We start from the raw sequence: 22,567 nt of genomic DNA, 5'->3' as shown, positions 1-22,567 counted from the left end.
TGGTCTTAGACAAATCAAATGAAAACAGTGCAGTTAGGTGAGTAGGGAATAAACACTTTTGGAAAAACTAGATCCAAACTTAACTGGATGAACAAACACCTCTGCCACAGACATTTTCCTGGACTGTTTCATTATATGTAACAGCTCTCAGTTGCCCACGCTGATGTGTGGTATCCTTTGTGAGGTCATCAGTGACATTATCTACAAGACAGAAGGAGTGATGCTAAGCTAAAGTTAGTCAGGCACAATGTTCACATCCAGCAGACCATCAGGCTGCTGTCTAAGGATAGGCCCACACATTGTTTAGGTAAGTAATAACTAGCACTCTAGTGTCTGTTCCTGGTTGACAGCAGAACCCAGTTATCTTTGCGATAGCGTGCTACCTCCAGGTGCTGTGGTTTGCTCTGGTGTCTTAGGCATCCTTGAATGGTGATGGTGAGCTGTGACAAATGGATGCCTGCTAAACTCTGAAATGAATTTTCTGTGGAATCATAGTTACCACTGTACTGAAAATTTTTAATTTAGGATAGTATGATAATATTATCCATCCAGTATAGAACCAGATATATAACTGTGTCATAATTTACATTGATATACTATATATTTTTAGTATCCTACATGAAAACTGCCTGCATAGAATTATAATGTAAGTTCTTGAGTTAAGAGTGGAGTATAAGGTATATTGTTCAGACAGGTCTGATCTCCATCCATACAGGAAATAGTGTAGTTAGTGGCTTACCTATAGGAGGTGGGTGTGCCAGTTACTTCAGGGAAGTGGAAGAAAATCTTAGGTATGTCAGATTACTCAGTCCAGGTCAGAATTTTTTTTAATGTGGTCACAGTTTCACCTTTCAATGTTTAATAGAATAACAGTAGGCAAGAATATTTTTGGTGGAATTTTTGTTTCTGTGGACTTTTTTTAATTTCTAAAAAAGTTAGCAAGTAATTTTAAGTACTCAAAAGAAAGTTTAAAAAATTTAATCAGTCCAGTAGTGGAAAACAAGGGAGAAGAAAGGAGATAACATGACATAGAACTTTAGAAATACTCAGTGCGCAGTGAAAGAGGACTTGATCAGGCGAGTAGTCTCTTGAAACTCTGTCACGAAACTGGCTAGAAGAAAACTTTCAAAGTTCCCCTAATGAAGAGAATTATAGTGGTTAAGTTAATCAGTTTGTGAAAGATCAAGGCATGGTATCTGCTGACTTCCTAGCTTAGTTTTTCTGTCTGTAAAGCGTCAGACTCTGAGTGATAGAAATATGTGTTAGCTTTAGCTGTAGTTAGAACTTCATTAAGAAGGGAAAACTCCAGAAGGCAGTTGTGCCACAATTTGAGTTAAACACATGCTGAAGAACCTGAAGCAGGCCTGAGGTTTGTCATTAATGTTGAATGACACAACACTTCTACCAGTTCTCCTTGTGGAGGGGATTAGCTGTTGAACAAATTGGCAAGAACGGCATGCAGTTTTGTCACATACACAGTGACATTTCTTTCCACAGTTCTCCTGACCTTGTACTATTTAAATACCTTTAGTTGTCTCTTAATTGGCTTTTCTTTCTTTAGTTCCTGTTGGATCTGAATGTGACTTTACATAATCAATTCCCTTGTCTAGGTTTTTTTGGTTATTGATTTTGAATTCTCCATACAAGTAGGTGAGCTAGTAACTTCCTTATTTTCTGTTTCCTTTTCTAGTTGAACATAGTTTCATAATCCACACAGTGTCTTTTTATTATTTGGATTGTTACATAATAAAAATCTCAATTAACTTTTTTTGTTTCCTTTGTAGGTTAAGAAATGGCATTTTACAAGGCAGTGAAAGGGACTGTTCTTGTTGGAGGAGGTGCTCTTGCCAGTGTCTTAGGACTCTCTCATTTTGCTCATTACAGAAGGAAGCAAGTAAGTAACTGCATGTATTGATTATAATATGCATTTTAAAGCTGCTGCAGAGCTGTGTATGGGGGAGTGGGTACACCATTGTGTTTTTCTTCTTGAATTGCAGTCAGAGTTTCTCAGTTTGATTTGAAAGTACTAATTTAGAATACTGCCTTATGATCCCCGAGAATTGTATTTCGTTTTTTAAAAGCTGGATTTCTTTCTTCAGGGAGCATTATGTAGCCTCTGTTTTGGCTCTTTGGTTCTTAAAAGACTGCTTCATTTACGAATGCCAAGGTTTGTTCATTTAGACCTTCCTTATTCATTGCAGTGTCTGGCTACCTTCTGTGTCCCTGCCAAGTTTGTCCTATTAGAAGGCAAGCAGCTGAGAAAGGAAGTAGAAAAGGCCTAATTCTAAATCTTGATTTTATTAAAGATTTAGTTACCTGTGTGTTACTACATTTTATTAGCTAGACATTTTAATGGGGGGAATTCATGACAATGAGACAGGAAATTTCTAAATAGTTAAAAATATTCAGGCTTTTTATTCCACTTAATTTTCCCCCTTTGCACTAAACTATGCCCTACCATAGTTTAAACTGATGCCAAGAAATAATTTTGTTGAAGGACTTTTTTCTTTTCAGGCTTGAAAATATTGGTTGCCATCTACCTCAGTTAGTGTTAGTCTCCCTTTTCTATTCCTGTGTTGTGAGGGCATTTTGTGATGCCAGCTAGGTTGTACATTCCTGTTTGTCTTAGTTACTTTTCTCATTGCTGAGACAAAATACTTGACACCCAAGGTTAAAGGGAGAAAGGTTCATTTAGCTCATAGTTCATACAGGTTTCAGTCCATAATCTGCTGGCTCCAAGGCAGGGTGGCACATGGCAGAGGACAACAGTTCATGGTGGTGGAAAACAGCAAAAGCTACACTAATAGCCAAATGAAAAAGGGGGAAACAAGCCTCTTTATGCCCCTTTTATCTTATCCAGGCTGCTGGGATTAGGGTGGTGCTAATCCAATCAGTGGACTGATCCAGCAGGCACTCACCCTTAGTCCCAGCACTCTTAATCTCAGCATTGCACTATGAATCACTCACAAACTCTAGATTCAGCTGCCTCCCATCTAAAAGTGCATAAAGCTTTGGGGGGACGTCCAGACACAAACCGTAACACTGTTTCAAAGATGAAGGTGAAGGAATTTGGTAAAAACTGTAATTGGGTGATCTACAAGCTACTGATTTCCTACATTTTCTTAAGGGTATCTTTAAACCATGGATTGTCTGATACTTTTCTTTGTTCTTTGCGCTATCACATGGTAGAACCAGGCACATTGGTTGGAAGTCCATACGCTGAATGGGAAAACACACATGTGATGTTTACAGTTAAAAAACAACACCTAGTTTTTACGTGCTTCCCTAAAGATGGATGAGATTGGAGAGGTTGTGTTTCTCTTTCTTTTTCATTCTGAGCTGTGAGCACATTACCTGTAAGGTTTCCCTCAGTATGTTAGTTGCTGGTATAATTGACTGACTTGCCGTTGAAACTCTTCCTCATCTAATGATCGTTTTGGTGCACTCTTTCTTCCCTCCCTCCCTTCCTTCCTTCCTTGCTTGCTTGCTTCCTTCCTTCCTTTCTTTTTTTCCCCTTCAAACAGGGTTTCACTATGACATGCAAGCTGGCCTTGATCTCACTTTGTAGCCCAGGCTGGCCTTGAACTCATAGCAGTCCTCCTGCCTGAGCCTTCCAAGGACTGGGATTATAGGCATGTGCTACCATGCCAGCAGGTGCACTATTCCTTTTAAAAGATTATCTTCCTTAAAAGTAACTGGGAAGTTGTTGCTTCTGCTGGAGTTATTTCAGAAGTTTGGGACATGGGCATTAAGGGCTTAGATTACTTCTGCCGTCTTTACCAGTGTTACCTGAAACGGTGCTGGAAAATGCCAGTGCCAAAGGTCACGATATCTAATAGTTGTTGCTAAATTTGTTTGTGGGCTTATTATGTGTTTTAACTATGGTAAGCATGTTCTACTACAAAGTTTATGTCTTACCTTTAAAGTATGTAATACTTTTTTTTCTCTTTACTTATTGGTCTTATAGAGTAAACATATACTTTTTCCTAAACAGCCAAGTTAAAAGTCAAAATAGGAAAAACATCCTGACTACACTAATAGCCAAATGAAATAGATACCAGCAGCCTCAAGTCATTTATAATTTTAAGTTGACAATTTCTGTTGAGAAAAACCATACTAGACATATTCAGTCAAGTTGCATTAGAAACCCAACTCTGTGTTTCTTTGGAGGGGCCACAGGTTTGGGGGATAATGGAGACAGTATAACCATAGGGATTAACAAACGGCAAAAGCAGGAAAAAAGAATAGTGAGTGAGAAGGAATAATTTATTTTAGCTGTTGACATAAAATGACCACAAGCCTCCCTTAACTCAGCTGTCTTCTCTCAGAAAGTACCTGCCAATCAGAACCATTCTAGAAGGAAGATTTTTCTTGACTTCAGTAAGCAGGAGAGTAATCTGCCCTTGAGACACATTACTGGACTACATTTTTTTTAAGAAGTTGAGGCCTTTAGCATGACTTTTTCTGCAGAATAATGTGTAAAGTGCTGGATTGTTGTACAGGTGTAGTTACCTCATGTGTTTTTGTATTTTTTTCTAATTTTCTGAGGTGTTTGTAACTGATCAGTTGTCCTCTTTTAAGAATATGGGGGGGCTAGGGATGTAACAGTGGTGGAGTGTTTGCCTTCTATACATAAGAACCTGGGTTCCATCCCCAATACTTAAAAACAAAGTTAGCGTTGAGACCCCAAAATGCAATGTTTTAGAAAGCAGTTTGTAGAGTTTTTCTGGCACATTTTACTGCATTCTGGCTGTGTCTCCCTGGCCCCTGGCTTGATCACACTTACTATTCCTAGTATAAAACTTCCTTTTTAAAATACAGGCAGGAACTGCATTCTAAATTCAAATCTCAAGGTTAGTAAATTTTTGCTGCTGTTGTTTTGAGACAGGGTCTCAGTATGCAGTTCAGGCTGGCCTTGCGCTCATTTTGTACCCTAGGCTGGCCTTGAAATGGTAGCAATCCTCCTGCCTTAGCCTAGGATTACAGGCATGTGCCACCATACCTGGTTTTGAAAGTTAGTAAATTGTTAAAACATGTTTGGAAATAAGATAGTCCCAAGTGTGCGTGGTAGTGGAATTAGGCAGATTTAAGTGCCAGGGCACATCACAGAAAACCTTTTACATCAGTTATTCAGTTATGGTTTATGTCTGAAGGAATGGAAGGAAAGGAAAAAATAGGAAAATGACTGTGTAAACTTTTCTTTTTTGGTGGTGGTGATGAGCAGTGAAGTGAGTCGAGGGTCTTCAGCATGTTAGGCAAGCTATATACTTGTATATACATACTTTAGTTTTGAAATAAAATTAACAGAAAACACTGCAGTTGCTAAGATGTATCTTACTTTTAACCCATCTGCTTGAATCAAAGCCACTGTAGGTGAGGAAATAGCGACTTCTGTGGCATTTCTGGAGTGAGGCAGGGGTTAGAGGTGATGTCAGTGGTTCTTTTTTCTGACTGCATTTTATACCATAGCCTTTGTTTTATTTTTTTTTTCTGGGTTTTTCTCCGGTACCGGGAACCGAACTCACAACCTTGCGCTTGCTAGGCAGGCGCTTTTGCCGCTGAGCTAAATCCCCAGCCCACCATAGCCTTTGTTTATGCAAACACATTGTTAATGTTCATCTTAGGTTTAGCAATGATGAATAGTGCCCACTTTTGACTTAAGTGAAACCAAGAGTTTTTTAGGGGGAGCAAATAGGATGGTTTTTGAAGAAATGGGGCAGTGCCAGGGTTGGTTGCCATAGCCTAAGAGGAGGATTACTTACTATTACTATTACTTTTTCTTTGGAGCAGTTTAAATCTTCAGTTCCACTAAGGAAGCTGATGAGAAAAAAGAGATGAATATTGGCTGATTCTTTTCACTGTGTCTACCTGCAGCATGAGGGTTTGTGGCCACAAATGACTTCCACACCTTAGAACCTCTGTATGCATTTAAGAGATTTTTAGCATAGTTGTGGATGACGTAGCCTGTTCCTTTTATTTTCCTTCCTTTTATTTCCTTACCTATGAGTATATAACTAAGTTCTACAAAAGTGTCTTGATTTTTCCTGTTTCCAAACCAGCAACCTGCCAAGGGACAGGAGGCAGAGTAGTGGGACATAAGCATCCTGTCTGAGGGCGACAGGCAGATACTTCTGTGGTGGTATAGGGATTTTTGAGAGCAAGTTGATCGTCCTTTACTGTTTAGTACCCGTTGGTCTAGTAATGCACTTTTAGTTGGAAGGGACATAAAGGACATTTTATCCAGTGTAACATCAGTGAGAGGAAGTGTCACTTAGAGGGGAGGGGGCTTGTTTTTCTAATTCCAAGTGGATGGGAAAAGGTAGTAGATGAAGAGGGGAACTTATAGTAGGAGGGAGAGCCTTGGAGTTCTTTCGCAGCAGGTGAGCCTTCCCCGGGAACACAGTGAGTGCACAGCATGAGTCAGGGCTGCTGCTGGCATGCCCAGGGAGACGGAGGAATAGGTGGCAGAAGAATGGAGCAGGAACTGGGAAGAGATCAGAGGTTTAAGTTGGGAACAAACTTATATTTTTACTTTTCACTATAGACCCAAAGTCATTTTTTTTAACCCAGCATTTACTTCATACCTTCTAGGTCCTGACTGGGAAAAACTGATGTGAGAACGTGGGCCCCTTTAACCTCAGGGAGGTGGTTGGTGTGACAAACTGTATTTAGGTCTGAGGGTGGGCCCTTTAAATAAAGCACGCTCAGTGTTTTCCGTCCATTACCCACTCTGGAGGTGTGGTGTGGTGGGCCTTATGAACCAGCTCTGACTTAAAGTCTGAGAACCACTGAGAGTTCTCTCAACCCCCAGATGTGAAAGATTTCTCTCCCCTGCCCTGCCCTCCCCTCTTCTTCTCTTCCCATACATAGGCAGTGAGTGGGATTCAGAGTATGGAAATCAAAATCTCTTCAGTGTGAGAAGTGATCTTATTAGAATCAAGGAACTAAAATAGTCTCATTGATTGATGTTTTATCCAGAAGCAACATAGTAGAAAGGCCGGGAACAGTCTTTGTAGACTTTCTGGATCCAACCGCTTGCTGTTTTTCTTAGTACTTAGTGACTATCAACAATTTTCTTAAATTCTCTGGGCCTCATTATCCTCCTTTTGTAAAAATGGGTATAACAGTTTAATATGCCTGATAGTTGTCGAAGAGCAAAGGGATGCATGAATATTTAAAATCCATGGATTTTAAGAATGATGTTTTAAATTTTTTTTTTTTTTTTTTGTCTTTTTGAGACAGGGTCTCTCTGTGCAGTTCAGGCTGGCCTTGAGCTCACTTTGTAGCCCAGGCTGGTCTCGAACTTGTAGTGACCCTCCTATCTCAGCCTCCAGAGTGCTGGGATTGCAGGTATGTGCCACCATGGCCAGCTAATTTCTAATCTCTCAATACATTATTTGTAAGAGATGCTAATAAAGCAGTCCCTTTTATTTGTATTTTAAAGGGAAAAAATAAAACAAAATTTCAAAACAAGACAATAGGAGGGTAACAATGGTTATACATTATATATTATTACCTTTAAATTAGTTAGAGTATAAGATATAGGCATTAATTGTCTAATTAGCACAAACCTTTCTTTTCAATGAACTAAGAGAAATTAGTAGTATAACTATTTTGTGTTTTTTTTGTGTGTGTACTGGAAATCGAACTCAGGACCTTGCACTTGCTAGGCAGCCGCATGTGCCACTGAGCTATATCCCCAGCTCCCTGTCTTGTATATATATATTTTGTTGTTGTTGCTTTTCCCTTCCTTCTTTTCTCCTTTTCCCCATCCCAGATTCTCTTTCCTTAAGAGCAAGTTTCTTCCCATTTTACAATATCTGTTGTACATTTTGGATCTTATTCACTCTTTCTGCTCGTCCTTTTCATTGATAGTACTGAGGACATAAACATTTTTAAGTCAGTAGCAAATGATAAGATTGGAGAAGCAGCAAAAAGTGGGGATCAACTAGTAACATAAGATCTACCTAAGGGTTTATTTTAATGAACCTCCAAGTGAAAAGACTGTTTCGTAAATATATCTGTGATTGAATGTGACTGGGTTTTGGTGAACCTGTTACTGTGCATAGATATAAAGGTTCTCAGAACTGTGGTTTCTTCATACAGTAAGGATAATGTCTCTTTACTCTCTGGATTTTATCTCCTCCACACACAAAATCAGTCAGCATAAGAAAGTCAGTGATTGTAGAATGTGGCCCATAGCCAGTCTGCTATATCAGATGTGCTTCTTTTCCTTCTCATGATAGATACTGTAGGATGCTAACATTAGAAATTGCTCTCGCCTTGTTGGGCATAATAAAGGTATAACATCAGGTTTCTTAAAAATAGCTGAGATTTTGATTAACATAATTTTGCTTAATTAGTGGCTGGACAGGAACTGGTAGAGGTAGATAAACATAAAGTTCAAATGAGTATTGATTAAAAGGAAATCAAAACTATAAGCAGAACATCTAACCAGGTGTAGGGGCACATGCTTGTGATTCCTGGAGGCTGAAGTAGGAAGAGTACAAGTTTGAGCCCAGCTTGGGCACCTTACTGACTTAGCAAGACCCTGTCTCAAAGTTTAGGAAAATTTTGAAAGTGTGTGGGCTTGGGACTGTAGCTCAGTGCAAAGGCTCTAGGTTCAACCCCTACTACTGGAAAAAAAGCAAACAAAAAAACCAGAAAACCACCACCACCACCTCCAACAACAACAACACCTGGCCCCCAAAACAAAAATAAGAACAGCATGTAGAACATGATGGCAAGAAACAATTGACATTTTGTTTTTTGAACATCCTTCTTTAGGAATTGAACCTCAGAAATAATCTGGTTCTGGCCTGGCGTGGTGGTGCATGCCTGTAATCCCAGCACTTGGGAGGCTGAGGCAGGAGGATCCTTGTGAGTTCGAGACTAGCCTGGGCTACAAAGTGAGCTCAAGGCCAACCTGAACTGCATAGCAAGACCCTGTCTCAAAAAAAAAAAAAAAAAAAAAAAAGAAAGAAAGAAATAATCTGGTTTCTAAGCTGAGGACTATTTTGAGGTTTGAAGTCAGGATAAATCTTTTTGAGCATTGATGTGTCTGAAATTGTCATTGTCATATTTGCTTTGTGCGTAACCAGATTGCTTTTAACTTTGTGGGTCAATTCTGGCTTCTAAACTTGTTTGTTCTACCTGAGTAAATAAATGTTCATCTTAGAGGCATTTTTCATAGGTTTACAAGCAACTGTTCTTTTTGCAAAATCTTACTATAAAAGTATTGTAAAAATAAATGTTCCTAAGCAGTCTTTATTTTTAATTTTTTAATTCTTTCTTTGAGCTTAACTGAAATTTTGTACCTTTTCACTAATATCTTTTTATTACCACAACCTGACCATAGCCCTTAGGAACTATTCTGTTCCTTTGAGTTGGACTATTTGAGATTCGACATATAAGTGAGACCACAAAAAATTTGTCTTTCTTGCGTCTGGCTTATTTTACCTAATATCCTTTCACCTGTCCAGGTGATCACAAGTGGGAGCATTTCCTTCTTCTTGAAGGCAGAATAACACATGTTGTATGTGTATACACCACTTGTCTTTATCCATGCAGATGCTGATGGACATTTAGGTTGCTTTCATGTCTTGACTTGTGAATATATAGCGAATATAATGTTAGAGCCTCAGCATTAGATATCATATGGTGAATGTGTCTGAAGGAAAAGAATCTCATTCTACCTGCCTGTTTGAAGAACCATCAGTATCAGCATTGTATGAAAGAAGAAGATAGAGTGCTTCTACAGCATGATTTTCTGGATTTGCTTTTAATTATCTGTCCTTTTGTTGTTTTATCTTTATGGGTTTATTTTTTTATAAATGATGGGGCTTCACTCATTATAAGATTCAGAACTGTGCATGAGCTGTATACAAAGCAGGTGAGCTGTAAATCTTGGGTTCTAATGTCAGGCGCATCTCTTAGTTATATACTAACTGAAGAAAGCTCATTGGTATAAGTAATGCCCAAAGCTCAGTGGCTCATCGTACTGAAGAATTATTTTCTTGCTTGGTGTGTGATTCAGTGTAGAGGTGAGGGACCTGTTTCTTGTGATCAGTCAAGGACCTGTGTGCCTTGACTCTTGGGGCTCTGTGACTCTATAGGGCGTTGCTGCCCGATTGGATCATCTCCAGTGCGATGCAATCCAGCAGTATTCTGTGGTAGAATAGAAACAGTTTTGTTAAGCACCCAGCCATTACATATGTGTCCTGAATTTAGTTTCTAATCTAGTTGACAAATGAGCTATATTTCTTTTGATGAGAGTTTTATTGTTAGGGCTTATGCCAAAGACTGTATCATTCATTTGCTTCTTTTATTTATAACTCTGTGCATAGATTCCTGGAAGGACTGTTTTTTCTCCTAGAAATACAACTAAATGTGTTGGGATTGTGCCTGATAGCTAAAGCTTGATGAGGATTCTGACTACTCTGTATTTTAGATAAGGCCAGTTGAAACTATTCTTAACCACTCTGTATGGTTAACTGTTTCTTCAGAGGCATGTTTCATCGAAGCACAAAAATTATGCAGACAGAGCTGGAAATGTTCTCTGAAGAGCATCCTATCATCTTTCTTCTAATTTTGGTTTTTATTTAACACTTAGCCCCCAAAGTGGGACCGTGGCAGTCGCTTTAAGTTACAGCTCACATCAGGCCTTCGAGGAGTTTGCGATGCTATTTTGTTGCTGGCATACAAAATCAGTGAGGTTAACTGTACTTCTATAGGTCACACAGTGAGTCAAGGAATGAGCTATGATTAGCGTTGACAGCTGGTGAGCTGCTAGGCTGTTGCTAACTGAGCAACATTGACATTCATTTTGATTTGACTTTGCATTTCATTTTCAACTATTTATTCACTTTAAGGTCTCTTTAAGAAACTTTTTAGGGATATTGTGGAACCAAGGAAACTTTCTATAAATGCTTTGGGAGAGTCCTTTAGCTTCCCTCTCTCCTCTTCCCGTCCTCCAGCTTAGTAAACTGAGTTTCTGTTAGAAAGGTTTTTTTCTAGGTGGTTTGGTAAGTTAACAAGAAGACAGATGCTTTAAGCTGAAGTTAGGTAGTCACAGATTGATTTTATTTATTTTGGAATTTGTAATTTTACAATAAAGAATTTCTGAGACCTAATGATATGATAGTGAGTACAAAGTAGATAAGTTATATTTGATGAAATAATTCATGGAGAAATACAGAATGTGCATCAAATGACCACAGAGTATTATGAACATGAGGTTAAAATGTAGCTGAGGACCCGTTTGGAACAGGTCTTTTGGCTCAGTGGGTCACTGTGTTGCTCTCCTGAGAGGGATGGGAGACGGGTGCCTCTTTTGTTCTGAACCCACTTTGATACGTATGTGTTAGGGAGATTTTTAAGGCAAAGCTCTGTTGCACAGGCCCCAGAGTGTTAACTGCTCAATGCAGCTGGCTGCAGGCGAGGCAGATAGGGCTTCCCATTTCATTGACTACATTAATAGTTGTGCATTGCGGGTGTCAGGGTGACTATCTGTTCTGAGGTTCCAAGAAAGCTGTATCTGTGGGCAAAGATGACCTAGCAGAGGTAAGCACATGGGATTTCGAGTCAAAACGAGTCAAATTCTGTTTCTCTTTGTTACTTGCCCCAGGGCTAAATAAGACGGATTTCCTTCACTGGTCAAGGCATGCCCCTATCAATGTAATTGAAGCCTAAGGTACTGGCTTTTTAGGAGTTTTAGGCTAGCAGCTGATAGGCAACCAATTGTTTCATCTTTTCCCCATTCTCTGTCTACCCCAGCTACAGGTTTACTGTGAAGATCCTCAGCTCCTCAGCAAGCTGTTGGAATTTTTTTTTTAAGCAGGCAAATTTTATTATCTTCTTTTGTATTTTTGAGACAGTGGTCTCGTTATGCAGTTCAGCCTGGCCTTGGCCTTGAGCTCACGTTGTAGGCCAGGCTGGTCTTGAATTCACAGTGATCCTCCTGCCTCAGCCTTCCAAGTGCTGGGATTACAGGCATGTGCCACCATGCCCAGCAAGCTGTTGGAATTGAAGAGCAATGTCATTTAGATACCTCCAAACACCTGTTTCAAAAATATTTGAAAGCCAATAAAACTTATCCTCCAAACCTCAGATCATGTAATCCAGTATGATGTTAACTTATTTGATGTGTGTCTGGACAGAAGCAAGGATTTTCTCTATTTTCTAGTTACCAGAAAGTTTGATCATTTGTTTGGATAGTCTGTCTTTTTTTTTTTTTTTGGGGTCTTTTTGAGACGGGGTCTCACTGTGCAGTTCAGGCTGGCTTTAAGCTCTTTTTGTGGCCCAGGCTGGTCTTGAACTTGCAAAGATCCTCCTGCCTCAGCCTCTGGAGTGCTGGATTACAGGCACTATCAGTGTTAGAATCACAAACTGATTCAAGAGATAAATGAAGGCTATTACAAGCATTTTAAGTTCACTGTATTGGGGTGTTTGTTGCATTTTCCTTCTAGGAATAAATAATCCTTTATTATTTAATCCTTTAAGGATATAAATAATCCTTTTCAGTAACCACAAAACAGGAAGCATTTTCTCTTAAATCTAATGGATTCCTTTCATTGAATCATATTATATGGAAGAGACAGTGATAGTTGCAGTCTGAAGTGATTTGCATGTATTTCTACTTTATACTCCAGTTATTACTGTACATGATTACAGGACAACCTGGCTGTTAATTGCCTGTGGTCTTTAAATATGCACTTCTTTCAGAAATAGACTCTAATTATTAGATCTTGTTTTTGGTCTCACCCAAAGTTGCAAATGTCTAGGATTTTTTTTTTTTAATTTGCAAGTCTAATGGTGCATAGACATAGTAAAACTGATCTCATTCTGAATCCTGTTTAGAGTGAATGTTCTCTGGGTTGTAAATGCTCAAAGATTATGAACTTGGTTTTTAATTCTGTGTAGATATTCATGTGGGTCTTTTGGTAAAAGCTGTATGTTAGCTACAGAATCCTGGAGGATTTTATCTTTGTTATATGCCCTTAAAAATTGGTTTATAAATTAAAATAATAGGCATCTACTTACTTCCTTTCCATCTTAATTAAATATAATCAGAAATAATATCAATTCAATATTATGTTAGCTGAATTCTACCAGGATAAGATTGTGTTGTTGTTTGCGAATGTGGTTGGAGTTGTGCTTGGAAAAAACCAGTTTGCTTAGTGGCTTGGGCTGTCCTTCTGCCTTCAGTGCCTGAATAAGGTAATTGGTTCTTAATGTGGTAGTGCTGGGCTTGTTCTTGTATTTAGGCCAGGGCTGTGCCTGCTGGGGCCAGACTGGGAGGTAAGTGTGAAGCCAGGGTGTGGGGAAGCTGGGCTAACAGGAGCACACAAGCACTGCCTGAGGGCTGCAGCCACAGTGTAGTTTCAGGTTAACTGCAGATTGAAATCCTGATTTTTGTGTGAAATATAGCAATTTAAAAATACATAATTACGTTTTTAAGAAGTAGTATGCCAAAGGAAGAAAACGTGCAGGTATGACTTGTGCTTTTAGCACATGTTGTTTCTACTTCCTTTTCTGTTTTTTTGTCACCCAGCTAATGCCTGCTAGTCTTTCTTGACTTGATTTTGTTATCAGTTCTGTATGAGATGCCTGCTGTGACTCTTTTAGCTTCTTCTGTTTCTGAGCACCACTTGTAATTGTCTCTATCCTTTCTTTTTTCCCCTAGTTTATAGAATTCTTGAGGACCTCCAAAAATATTAAAAGAATAAGTGATGGTGAATTAGGTGTCTCTTCAGAACACATGTGGTTTTTTGTCTCTCATGTGATACAGGGCATGTGGCCATTCCATGGCTTCTCCCAGAACTTCTGGGTAAATCCTTTAATCGATCCCAGATTCCTATTTAGTCAGACTGCCGTAGAACAAGGACACTGAGTTTCTTTTCTTACAGGGTCCTCTTACTTACCACAGCTGTTTTATTGTTCCTGCTGCCTTTCTTTTCTTTATTTTCCTGAATTCAACATATTCTAGAGGAAAGGTAGAGTACAGATGTGTTTTTCACTCAAAGCCATGTGAAACCAAAATGAGTCTTTCTCCTGTCATAATTGTAAGTAGGGCCTTAGGCTGTGTTTACAGCCTCTAAAATAAACCTGGTGCTTAGCTTGTCGCTTGCAACACTTTTCAGCTTTTATGAAAGAAATAAACAAAAATAAAATGTTATTTTAAAAGTAGTGTCAGAAATTAAATAAATTATCCTCAATAGTGCTATATATTTTTTAAAAGTTGGAAGGACTGTTCAATAAAATCTCCATAGCACAACCACACGGAAAAAAAAAAGAATGCAAGAAAGAAAAAGAAAAGCTTTCTGCATTTGGCAATGGTTATATCTACTCGTGTTACAACTGTGTAGTCTGCTTTTTTTCTTTTTTCTTTTGTTCTCAAATTATGTAGAGTCAGTATGGTGCAGTACTCTAAGACTTAGTCTTTGTTGCCAGGCTGTGTAAGTTCAATTCCCAGCACTATGGTGAATGGGCTATGTATTTATGGGACGGTCATCTTCTCTGTAGCTCAGTTACTTCTGTGAAATGGAGATCATAGTATTACCTGACTCATAAGGTTAGAATAGCAAAACACTTACAAAAGTGTCTGTCACATAAGTGCTGAATACATATTTGCTTATTTTTAAGTCAAGGTTTTAAAGGTATAATTTGGGTTACAGTTTAAAATGCATTAAAATTCACCCTTGTAAATATGTGCCATTATGTGATAACTACCAGTCAATCCATAGAACATTTCTATTATCCTGGTAGAGAACATTGTTTATACAGAATTATCATGATCATCTAGTATGTAGATTTCTTACTCTGGCTTCATTTATTAAGCATAAGCATTAGGAGCGTTTTCTTTTTTCTTTTTTTCTTAACCATTTAATGAGCCCCCTTGTGGCTTCAAGCCACCAGGACACAGGCCTCCCCAGTACCCTTCATCTGCTCCTCAGCTCTTCTGCTGAAGAATTTGACTTCATGCGGACAGGCTGCTTTGGGAGCTTTCCCTTCCCGAGAACTTTGTAGCAGCCCAGTTGCACTACATCAGTGATGGGAGCTACTCCAGGCTTGGTTTGGCAGCATTTGCTCTGTCTGCTTGCTGCCCTGTCTGCAGTTTATCAAGGTTGACAGCTGGGCAGAATCTCTGGTTTCTAAGTGTGATGGCTTGTACCAACCTTCCTCGAGTAACCTGGGTGATATTTGTCGAAGTTGATCCTGTGGTGATGTGTACCCCCCAGCACTGCCCTGGCCTCTGGGTGCTTTGTCATTTATCATTGTGGCCGTGGTTGGGCTCACATGGCCCCAAAGCTTCCAGGTCTTCCTCAGTCTGGATGACATGTTGATGACCAAGATGAAAGGTGGGAGCTTTTTCTTTAAAGGAATGTAAATGTTTTTCGGCTTGTGGGCCATATGGTTTGTGTTGTGACACTCACCTTTGCTGTTGCAGTATTCAGTGCATAAATGTGTTGATTCAGCATAACTATCTTCCAGTAAAACTTTATTTACAAAGATGTGTGGCAGCCAGATTTGGTCATACTTTGCTGAGTTCTGGCTTAGCATGATACCTTTGAGGTTTATTCATGTTGTGATGTACATGAGTAGTTTAGTCTTTCTCAAAATTGCTGATTTTCTGGTCATGGTAGCCCACACCTGTAATCCCAGCACTTGGGAGGCTGAGGCGGAGGATCACCATAAGTTCTAAGATAGCCTGGGCTACATAGTGAGTTCAAGGCTGGCCTGAAGTGCTTAGTGAAACCCTGTCTCACACTCCCCGCCACAGCCCTGTGCCATTGCATAGATATTCCATAGTTTAGTCCTTCACCAGGTGAAAGACATTTGGTTTTTTCCTAGTTTTGAACAATTGCAAATAAACCCATTATAAACTTCTGCTGACATATTTCTGTGTAGACACAGATTTTCATTCATTTTGGGTAATTACCTAGGAGTGCAATTGTTAGGTTGAACAGGAAGTATATTCTGACTTTCTTAAAACTGTTCCAAACCATTTTCCAGAATGGGTGCATCATTTTGCGTTTCCAACCGCAGTGTAAGAGAGCTCCAGTTGTGTTTTATCCCCATCAACACTTGGCATTGTTTTTTTTCCTTAATTTTATTCATTGTAAAAGAGTATAAAGAGTTTTAAAAAACAGTAAAGGTGTGTACCTTTAACCTAAATTACATTGGAAACTCTAGAAGGGTTTCACACATATCAGTGACATTATTTGGGTTGAATGCTATTGTTCCAGATGTAGCAAGGAGAATGATTGGAGAGAGGAAGTGTGTATGTGCACTCCCCTTTGGGAGGGTGTCATCCAGGTTGTAGTGAAGATGAAGCAGTGACGAATGTGAGGATTTCTAAGGAGGTGGGCTTGATAGGGTGCAGGCACTGACCAGTGACGTGGAAGCTGTCTTGGACGTGGCCCGAGTTCCTTACACAAGCTCCTGCGTAGATAACGGCACCCTTCTTGAGGAGAGGAACACTTCCAGGAAAAACAGTCTGGGGAGAAAGCCTCCAAAGTGGAGGCTCCTGGGCAGTCTGATACCTGGATTTCAGAGCGGGGAAACAAAATTAGGAGTCATTGTGGTATCAGGGGTATTTGATGATATGAGGTAGATGAGATTCTCCAGAGAGAGTTCTTACTGTCTGAGAAGAGTGAATAGAACACATTTAAGAGGAGTGCCAGTGATTTATGTTGAGCAGTTGAGTGACATCTGGAGGAAGCTGAGAGTGACTTGGAGGCTGGAGGTGAGTGAGCAGGCAGTTGTATGCTGTTGGAAGCAGTAGAATAGGGAGCACTAGTTTGTCCTGGTGGTGCTTGTGGCGGTGGCGTGTGTGTAAAAAGCCTGACTGGAGGCAATTGAGGGGTAAGGAGTAAGACAGTACAGAAACAAGCGCTCACAGACCACTTACAAATTTTTAGGATGGCAATTTGAAACCTGTGAGAGAAGTATTTTTAATTGTTGAGAAGGGAACATTAGCGCATGCTGGTGGGAATGGTGAGTGAGGCAGGGCACGAGCGCTGGAGAAACAGCACAGCCAACAGGCACAGCTGTTGCCAGTCAGGTCAAGTCTGCCTGCTGAGGGAAACCCACGCCATTGCGTTTAACCTGCGTATGTGGAGCAGAACAAGGAGCTTTTAGTATTACCAAGTTCTAATGAACTATATCACAGTATGGTCTTTAACTGTATTTTTCAAGTATTTCTAGAAAACCTACCAAGCAGAAAATGTCAGCCATTCTTTTGATGTGTGAAAATGCTCTGGTGTTTTAGTCACTTGTCAGTCTCATGTCCAAGTCCTGCCCATCTGTCATGGTGCAGCTGAAAGCCTTCAGATGAAAGATCCTCCCTCCCTCGTCTGAATGGTCATAGCCTGGTATGGTTTTTCCCTCTATTTTGACATTTGTTCTTTTTACATACTTGTTATATATGTACAGTGAGTGAGTGTGTGTGTGTGTAACAGCAGTGACAGTAGTAGCAGAAGTGACATTAGATGACAGAAGGCAAAGACCATAACCAAGAGGTATTTTGTTTCAAAACATCTGGCAACTATACTTACTTAGTTACCTTACATCTATATAAAGGTAAACATGAAGAAATAATTATTAGCAAGTAGTTAGAAAGTTATACTTTGCAGAATAGGATTTTTATGGCTTGGCATCTGAAGTAATAGCCTGAAATATCATAGCACCTGATTGATTATAACCTTTTTAAAAATGATACTTAGTAAGATATGCTTTAACTCGTTTGGAGGCTCTAGCAGGGGAGTGCAGCTACTTGTGTGTCCGTGACCGAGGAATGGTCCTCCTCCAGTGGGGGTGTTCGACCAAGCATGCTGCTTTGGAGGGACACACATGGAGCATTGAGGGAGGAAGGGGATGCTGCCTAGTCAGCCAGAACAGCTGAATCAACTCGGGGTGGCGGCTGTCACAGCCAGATTGCCCTCATATCCAAGATATGTTTTGAAAGTTCCTTTTTATATGTTATTAATGTTATTTGTATGTTGCTACTATTATTAATAGTAACAAGTACTGTAGTACTATAATAATAGTAACAAGTACTCTAGTTTACCAGTGACTTTGATGTTATTATTGCATTCAGAAAGAAGATAAGCCAGAGATAGAGAGACAGAGACATCACAGGGGCTTTATCCTCATTTTAGAAATGAAGAAACCAAGGCCCAGAGAGATAATGTGTTAGGAGTTGCATTGCTGATAAACAGGAGTGCAGTGACGCAAGTTGGGATGTTCTGATCCTAACCCAGGGTTTTCTTAGGGTACCCTGTGGTTGCTAGACTGCTTTTCATAGAAACCTAATACTTAAATCCAATCATAGGGGGCCATTTATTTTATTTACTGGATAAAAAAATCCACTTTTCCTCAATGATCAGAATAATCTCTAAGTATTTTTGAACAAACTTTGGCCTGGATATCCATATGTGGCCTCAACAGCAGAATGGAAAAAACACCACCATATGGATTATGCCTATTCCGTTTTAAAGAGAAGATAAATGTTAGTATCCATGGGTTACTAATTGGTCAACACTATTCAGTGCAGGGAATAAGCCTAGTGTTGACAGTTTAGAAAAAACCAGATACCTATTTTTTTGGGTTTTCACTCTGACTTGAGCGCTGGCAGCTATTTTTTTTTTTTTTTCTTGAATACTAGTATTTTTGATTTGCAATCATGGTAAGTAAAATTACTGTATAAAGAATTAAGGATAGAGACTGTCATCCTCTAAGAGGACCAGGCCTACCTTTAATTATTAATTTTTAAACAGTGGAATAATATACTAGGAACATAAGAATACTGTACAATAAATGCGTGAAATCCTTGATTTTATATTAAAATATTTAATGGGAAAGCCTCTGAATGAAATATTTGAAAAATATGATTCTAGTTAAATATAGCTAATTACTTAAAGTGGTAAACAGATTTGTTTAATTATACTAACTTAAACTTATAGAACCCAGACTCTAGAATATATTTTTGTCATGGAAACTGAGGAGTGAGGAATATATATTTTTAAAAAGTTGCGAAAAAGCAAAGTGGTATTTTTTTCTTCCTTTGTTGTGATATCAACACTTTTAAATATTACTTGGATGAATTGTTGCTACGAGTAGGATAGTTCCTTTTGCCCTACGAATTGTCTCAGGTTTTGGGGAATTGTTACACTGTGGTGTAAAGAACTGAACTTGCTTGTAAATAAAGCCAAAACAAGCAGTTTTGAATCTGAAACTGTGTCTTTTATGGCTAGTTCAGACTCGTGTAAAGAAATACACTTAGCTGCCCTTTCCCCTATGACGTTGGTCCTGCATGTCCATGGGACTCTGGTCAAGCTCTGCTATTCCTTATCTCCACTATAAGTTCCTTCTTTTAGTGTGCTATAATATGTATTAAATCAGCATTCTAGATGAACGCCTGCTTTTTCACCAGGTGAACCTGGCCTATGTGGAAGCAGCAGAGTACCTTGCAGAACCTGTTAACAGGGAGCCTCCTTCTCGAGAAGCTCAGCTCCTGACTTTGCAGAACACCTCAGAATTTGATATCCTTGTGATTGGAGGAGGAGCAACAGGAAGTGGCTGTGCACTCGATGCTGTCACCAGAGGTGAGTCCTGATGTGGGTGAATGTTGCAGGTATCCCCAATATATGTATATATTTTGTCTTTTTTGAGACAGGGTCTCAGTATGCAGTTCAGGCTGGCCTTGAGCTCACTTTATAGCCCAGGCTGGCCTCAAACTCACAATGATCCTTTTGCCTCAGCCTCCCGAGTGCTGGGATTATAGGCGTGCGCCACTACACCCGGCTGTATCCCCAATATAAACACAAACTGTAAGCATGCTGTGTCAGTGAAGTCTCATTTCTTTGTTGTTTCCTAATTTTTCTTCTTTGTGAAGCACTTTCACAAGTTTTGAAATATCATACTTGCACAATTTAAAAATTAAATGAAACTTGTCTTCACTACAGTGGGTTTGTTTAAAAAGAAAATTTTATATTTCTGCAAACTCATTGATTTGATGTTTTTTAATTTTTTTCTAATAGTAAAGTAGACACATTTAGGGTATATGGAATAAAAATATGTATTACCTGGAGTCACATGTCAGTGAGCGGTGGAAAAGATTTATTAAAATAAAATAGCTTATTAACATTATTCTTTTTGTTCATGCATCTCGTAAAACTATCTCTTCTGGTGAAACATGAATTGCAGTTTGGAAAGTCCATCTGGTACCTTGGTTCACGAACTCGATTCTTTTCAGGATTCTAGTCTCAAACTGAGTTGGATGAGAACCAAATCCAATTCAGTGGTTAAGTTTAATGTTGACTTCCTGGGAAAGTTTGAGTCGGTGCTCATCCAGTTCAGTTTGTGACCAGAATGACGGAGAGAGTTGAGTTCATGAACTGAGGTACCACTGTAGTGGAAAACATCGTTTCCTTTTTTTTCTTTTTTAAAGACAGGGTCTTGCTACATAGTTCATGGTGGCCTTTTTGCTCACGATGTACTCCAGACTGGCCTCGAACTCATGGTAATCCTCTTGCCTAAGCCTCCTGAATGCTGGTATTACAGGTGTACACCACTATGCCCAGCAAAATAAACACTGTTACTAATACACAATTCTGTGAGATGATGTCTTAGTTACTTTTCTCTTGTTACTGAGACAAAATACCCAACAACCAAAGTTAAGGAAGGAAAGGTTTACTTAGCTCACAGTTTGTGGAAGTTTCAGTCCATAATCAGCTGACTCCAAGGCAGGGTGGTATGGCACAGGGACAGCTGTACATGGTGGCAGAAGACAGCAAAAGCAACAAGAGCAAAAAGGGTTGTGGGGTGAGCAAGCCTCTTTTCCTCTGTTGTGTTTCATGCAGGCTACCCACCCACATCATCTCAGTGCCCTCCTCCTCCACAGGCTCAGGGTATTTTCAAAGTGAGGACCCTGGCCCCCTGCTGCATCACTTAGTTAAACTTCTAACCTTCTCAAGTTGACACAGTGAACAACATCCTGGACATGTCCTCCACACACTAGGATGTAGACTCCTGAGTTTTTTAGTTAAGCTTCTAGACTTCTCAGTTTGACACAGTAAAGTGTATCCACCATTGCAGAAGACATGATGAAAAGTTCCCTAAAAATGGAAAGATGACGTGTACTGAATGAAAGTATAGTATGGAAGAGAAATCCTCTTACATGTGATATAGCTAATGAAATAATCTTTTGCTTTGCCTGTGGGACTAGTGTGGAGGATGGAGTCAAGTGTGTATTTGCGGAACTGAAATGAAAAGAATGGTTATAAAAAAAAGAATGGTTAAAGGTTAAATGATTAAAAAGAATGGTTCAAGGCCAGGCTGGACTCCATAGCAAGATTCTGTCTCCAAAACAAAACAAAACTCCCCCAGAATGTATTAACTCAGGCTGGGTACTGCTGCAAGGTATTTTACCTCTGTATTATTTTAGTTTCTAAATAATGTTCAATATTTGACAGTTTCATATACAATGATAGTAATTTATTATGATTTTTCTCAGATCAGTGAGGTTCCTACCAATGCTACCCTAGATTTATTTATCTTACGTACATGGTAGAATTTACTGTCGTAGAAATGAAGTATGTTTGATGAGATTTAAGCACACATAAGCAAAAAGTGCTCTAGATTACTGTGATTTCACAGCACCCTGTGAACCTCACAGCAGGGTCCCTTTTGTTAACTTTAATAGTGGTGAGTTCAAAGTGTAGGCATTGGAATCTAGTTAACCCAGATTTCCTGTTTCCAATCATAGAATGCAATTTGAGCCAGATTATCTTTGAACATGATAAACCAGATGGGGAGAGCAGTTAGAGTTATCACAAGTTGAACTCAACTTTGTACCCCAGGGGACCTGAGGAAGAGAGTGGAAAGAGAGAAAATATTCCTCCCGACATAATGGAAGGTCTTGTTTGGGACCACTTCTCCTAGGAATTAAAATTTAGTAGGTGACAATTTTCTGTATCAAAGAGAATCATTTCCCTAGTAGGATTTGGAAAAATATATTTCTTGATATTTCCAGTTACTTTCATGCTGTTATACTAAAATACATAACCATTCTTTTTTTTTAAATGACCATTCTTTTTATTTCAGTTTTGCACATACACATCGAGAGCCTGCTGTATGTATGGCAAATATATAGGGTATTATAAGAGAATAAAAGATGATTGATAGAGTTGGGACCTCAGCATTCTATAGTGTTTGTTTGCATACAGCAGATTACATTATAGAGAATGTGTGCTTTTTAAAAGGAGCAGGGACATGATAAAGGTATGAATAGGTGAGGGAAGCTGTATCTCCAGGGAATTATCAGAAGCAGGAAAGCTGCTATTTAGTATAGGTAATTTTGTTTTATTTTATTGTTTTTTTTTTTTTTTGTTTTAGTATAGGTAATTTTAATAGACAAATATTGCTTGTTGCTCCAGGCTCAAGAACGTGCAGAAGGGACAGTGTAGAAACAGTGTATGTGGAGACAGAATGTACTTTAATTTTTATTTTTTGAGACAGTGTCTTGCTAAGTAGCTCAGGCTGGTCTCGAACTCATGGTGATCCC

General features: G+C 39.2%; 1 protein-coding gene across 2 annotated transcripts in view; it reads left to right on the top strand.

Annotated features, from left to right (window-relative positions):
* Window positions 1–208: 208 nt before the first annotated feature.
* Gpd2 (glycerol-3-phosphate dehydrogenase 2 (mitochondrial)) overlaps window positions 209–22,567 on the top strand; it is a 108,330-nt gene continuing 85,971 nt past the window's right edge. For both annotated transcript variants that reach the window (XM_005393415.2, XM_005393414.2), the window contains exons 1-3: window positions 209–307; window positions 1,785–1,894; window positions 19,436–19,607. In XM_005393415.2, the coding sequence (XP_005393472.1) occupies window positions 1,793–1,894; window positions 19,436–19,607 (274 nt within the window). In that variant the 5' untranslated portion in view covers window positions 209–307; window positions 1,785–1,792. The remainder of the gene's footprint in view (window positions 308–1,784; window positions 1,895–19,435; window positions 19,608–22,567) is intronic.

This window comes from Chinchilla lanigera, unplaced genomic scaffold (genome assembly GCF_000276665.1).
Source record: "Chinchilla lanigera isolate Chin_1 unplaced genomic scaffold, ChiLan1.0 scaffold00048, whole genome shotgun sequence".
NCBI classification, from domain to species: Eukaryota; Metazoa; Chordata; class Mammalia; order Rodentia; family Chinchillidae; genus Chinchilla; species Chinchilla lanigera.
Note: the sequence above shows the minus strand (reverse complement) of the source record. Positions and strands in the feature narration are given on the sequence as shown.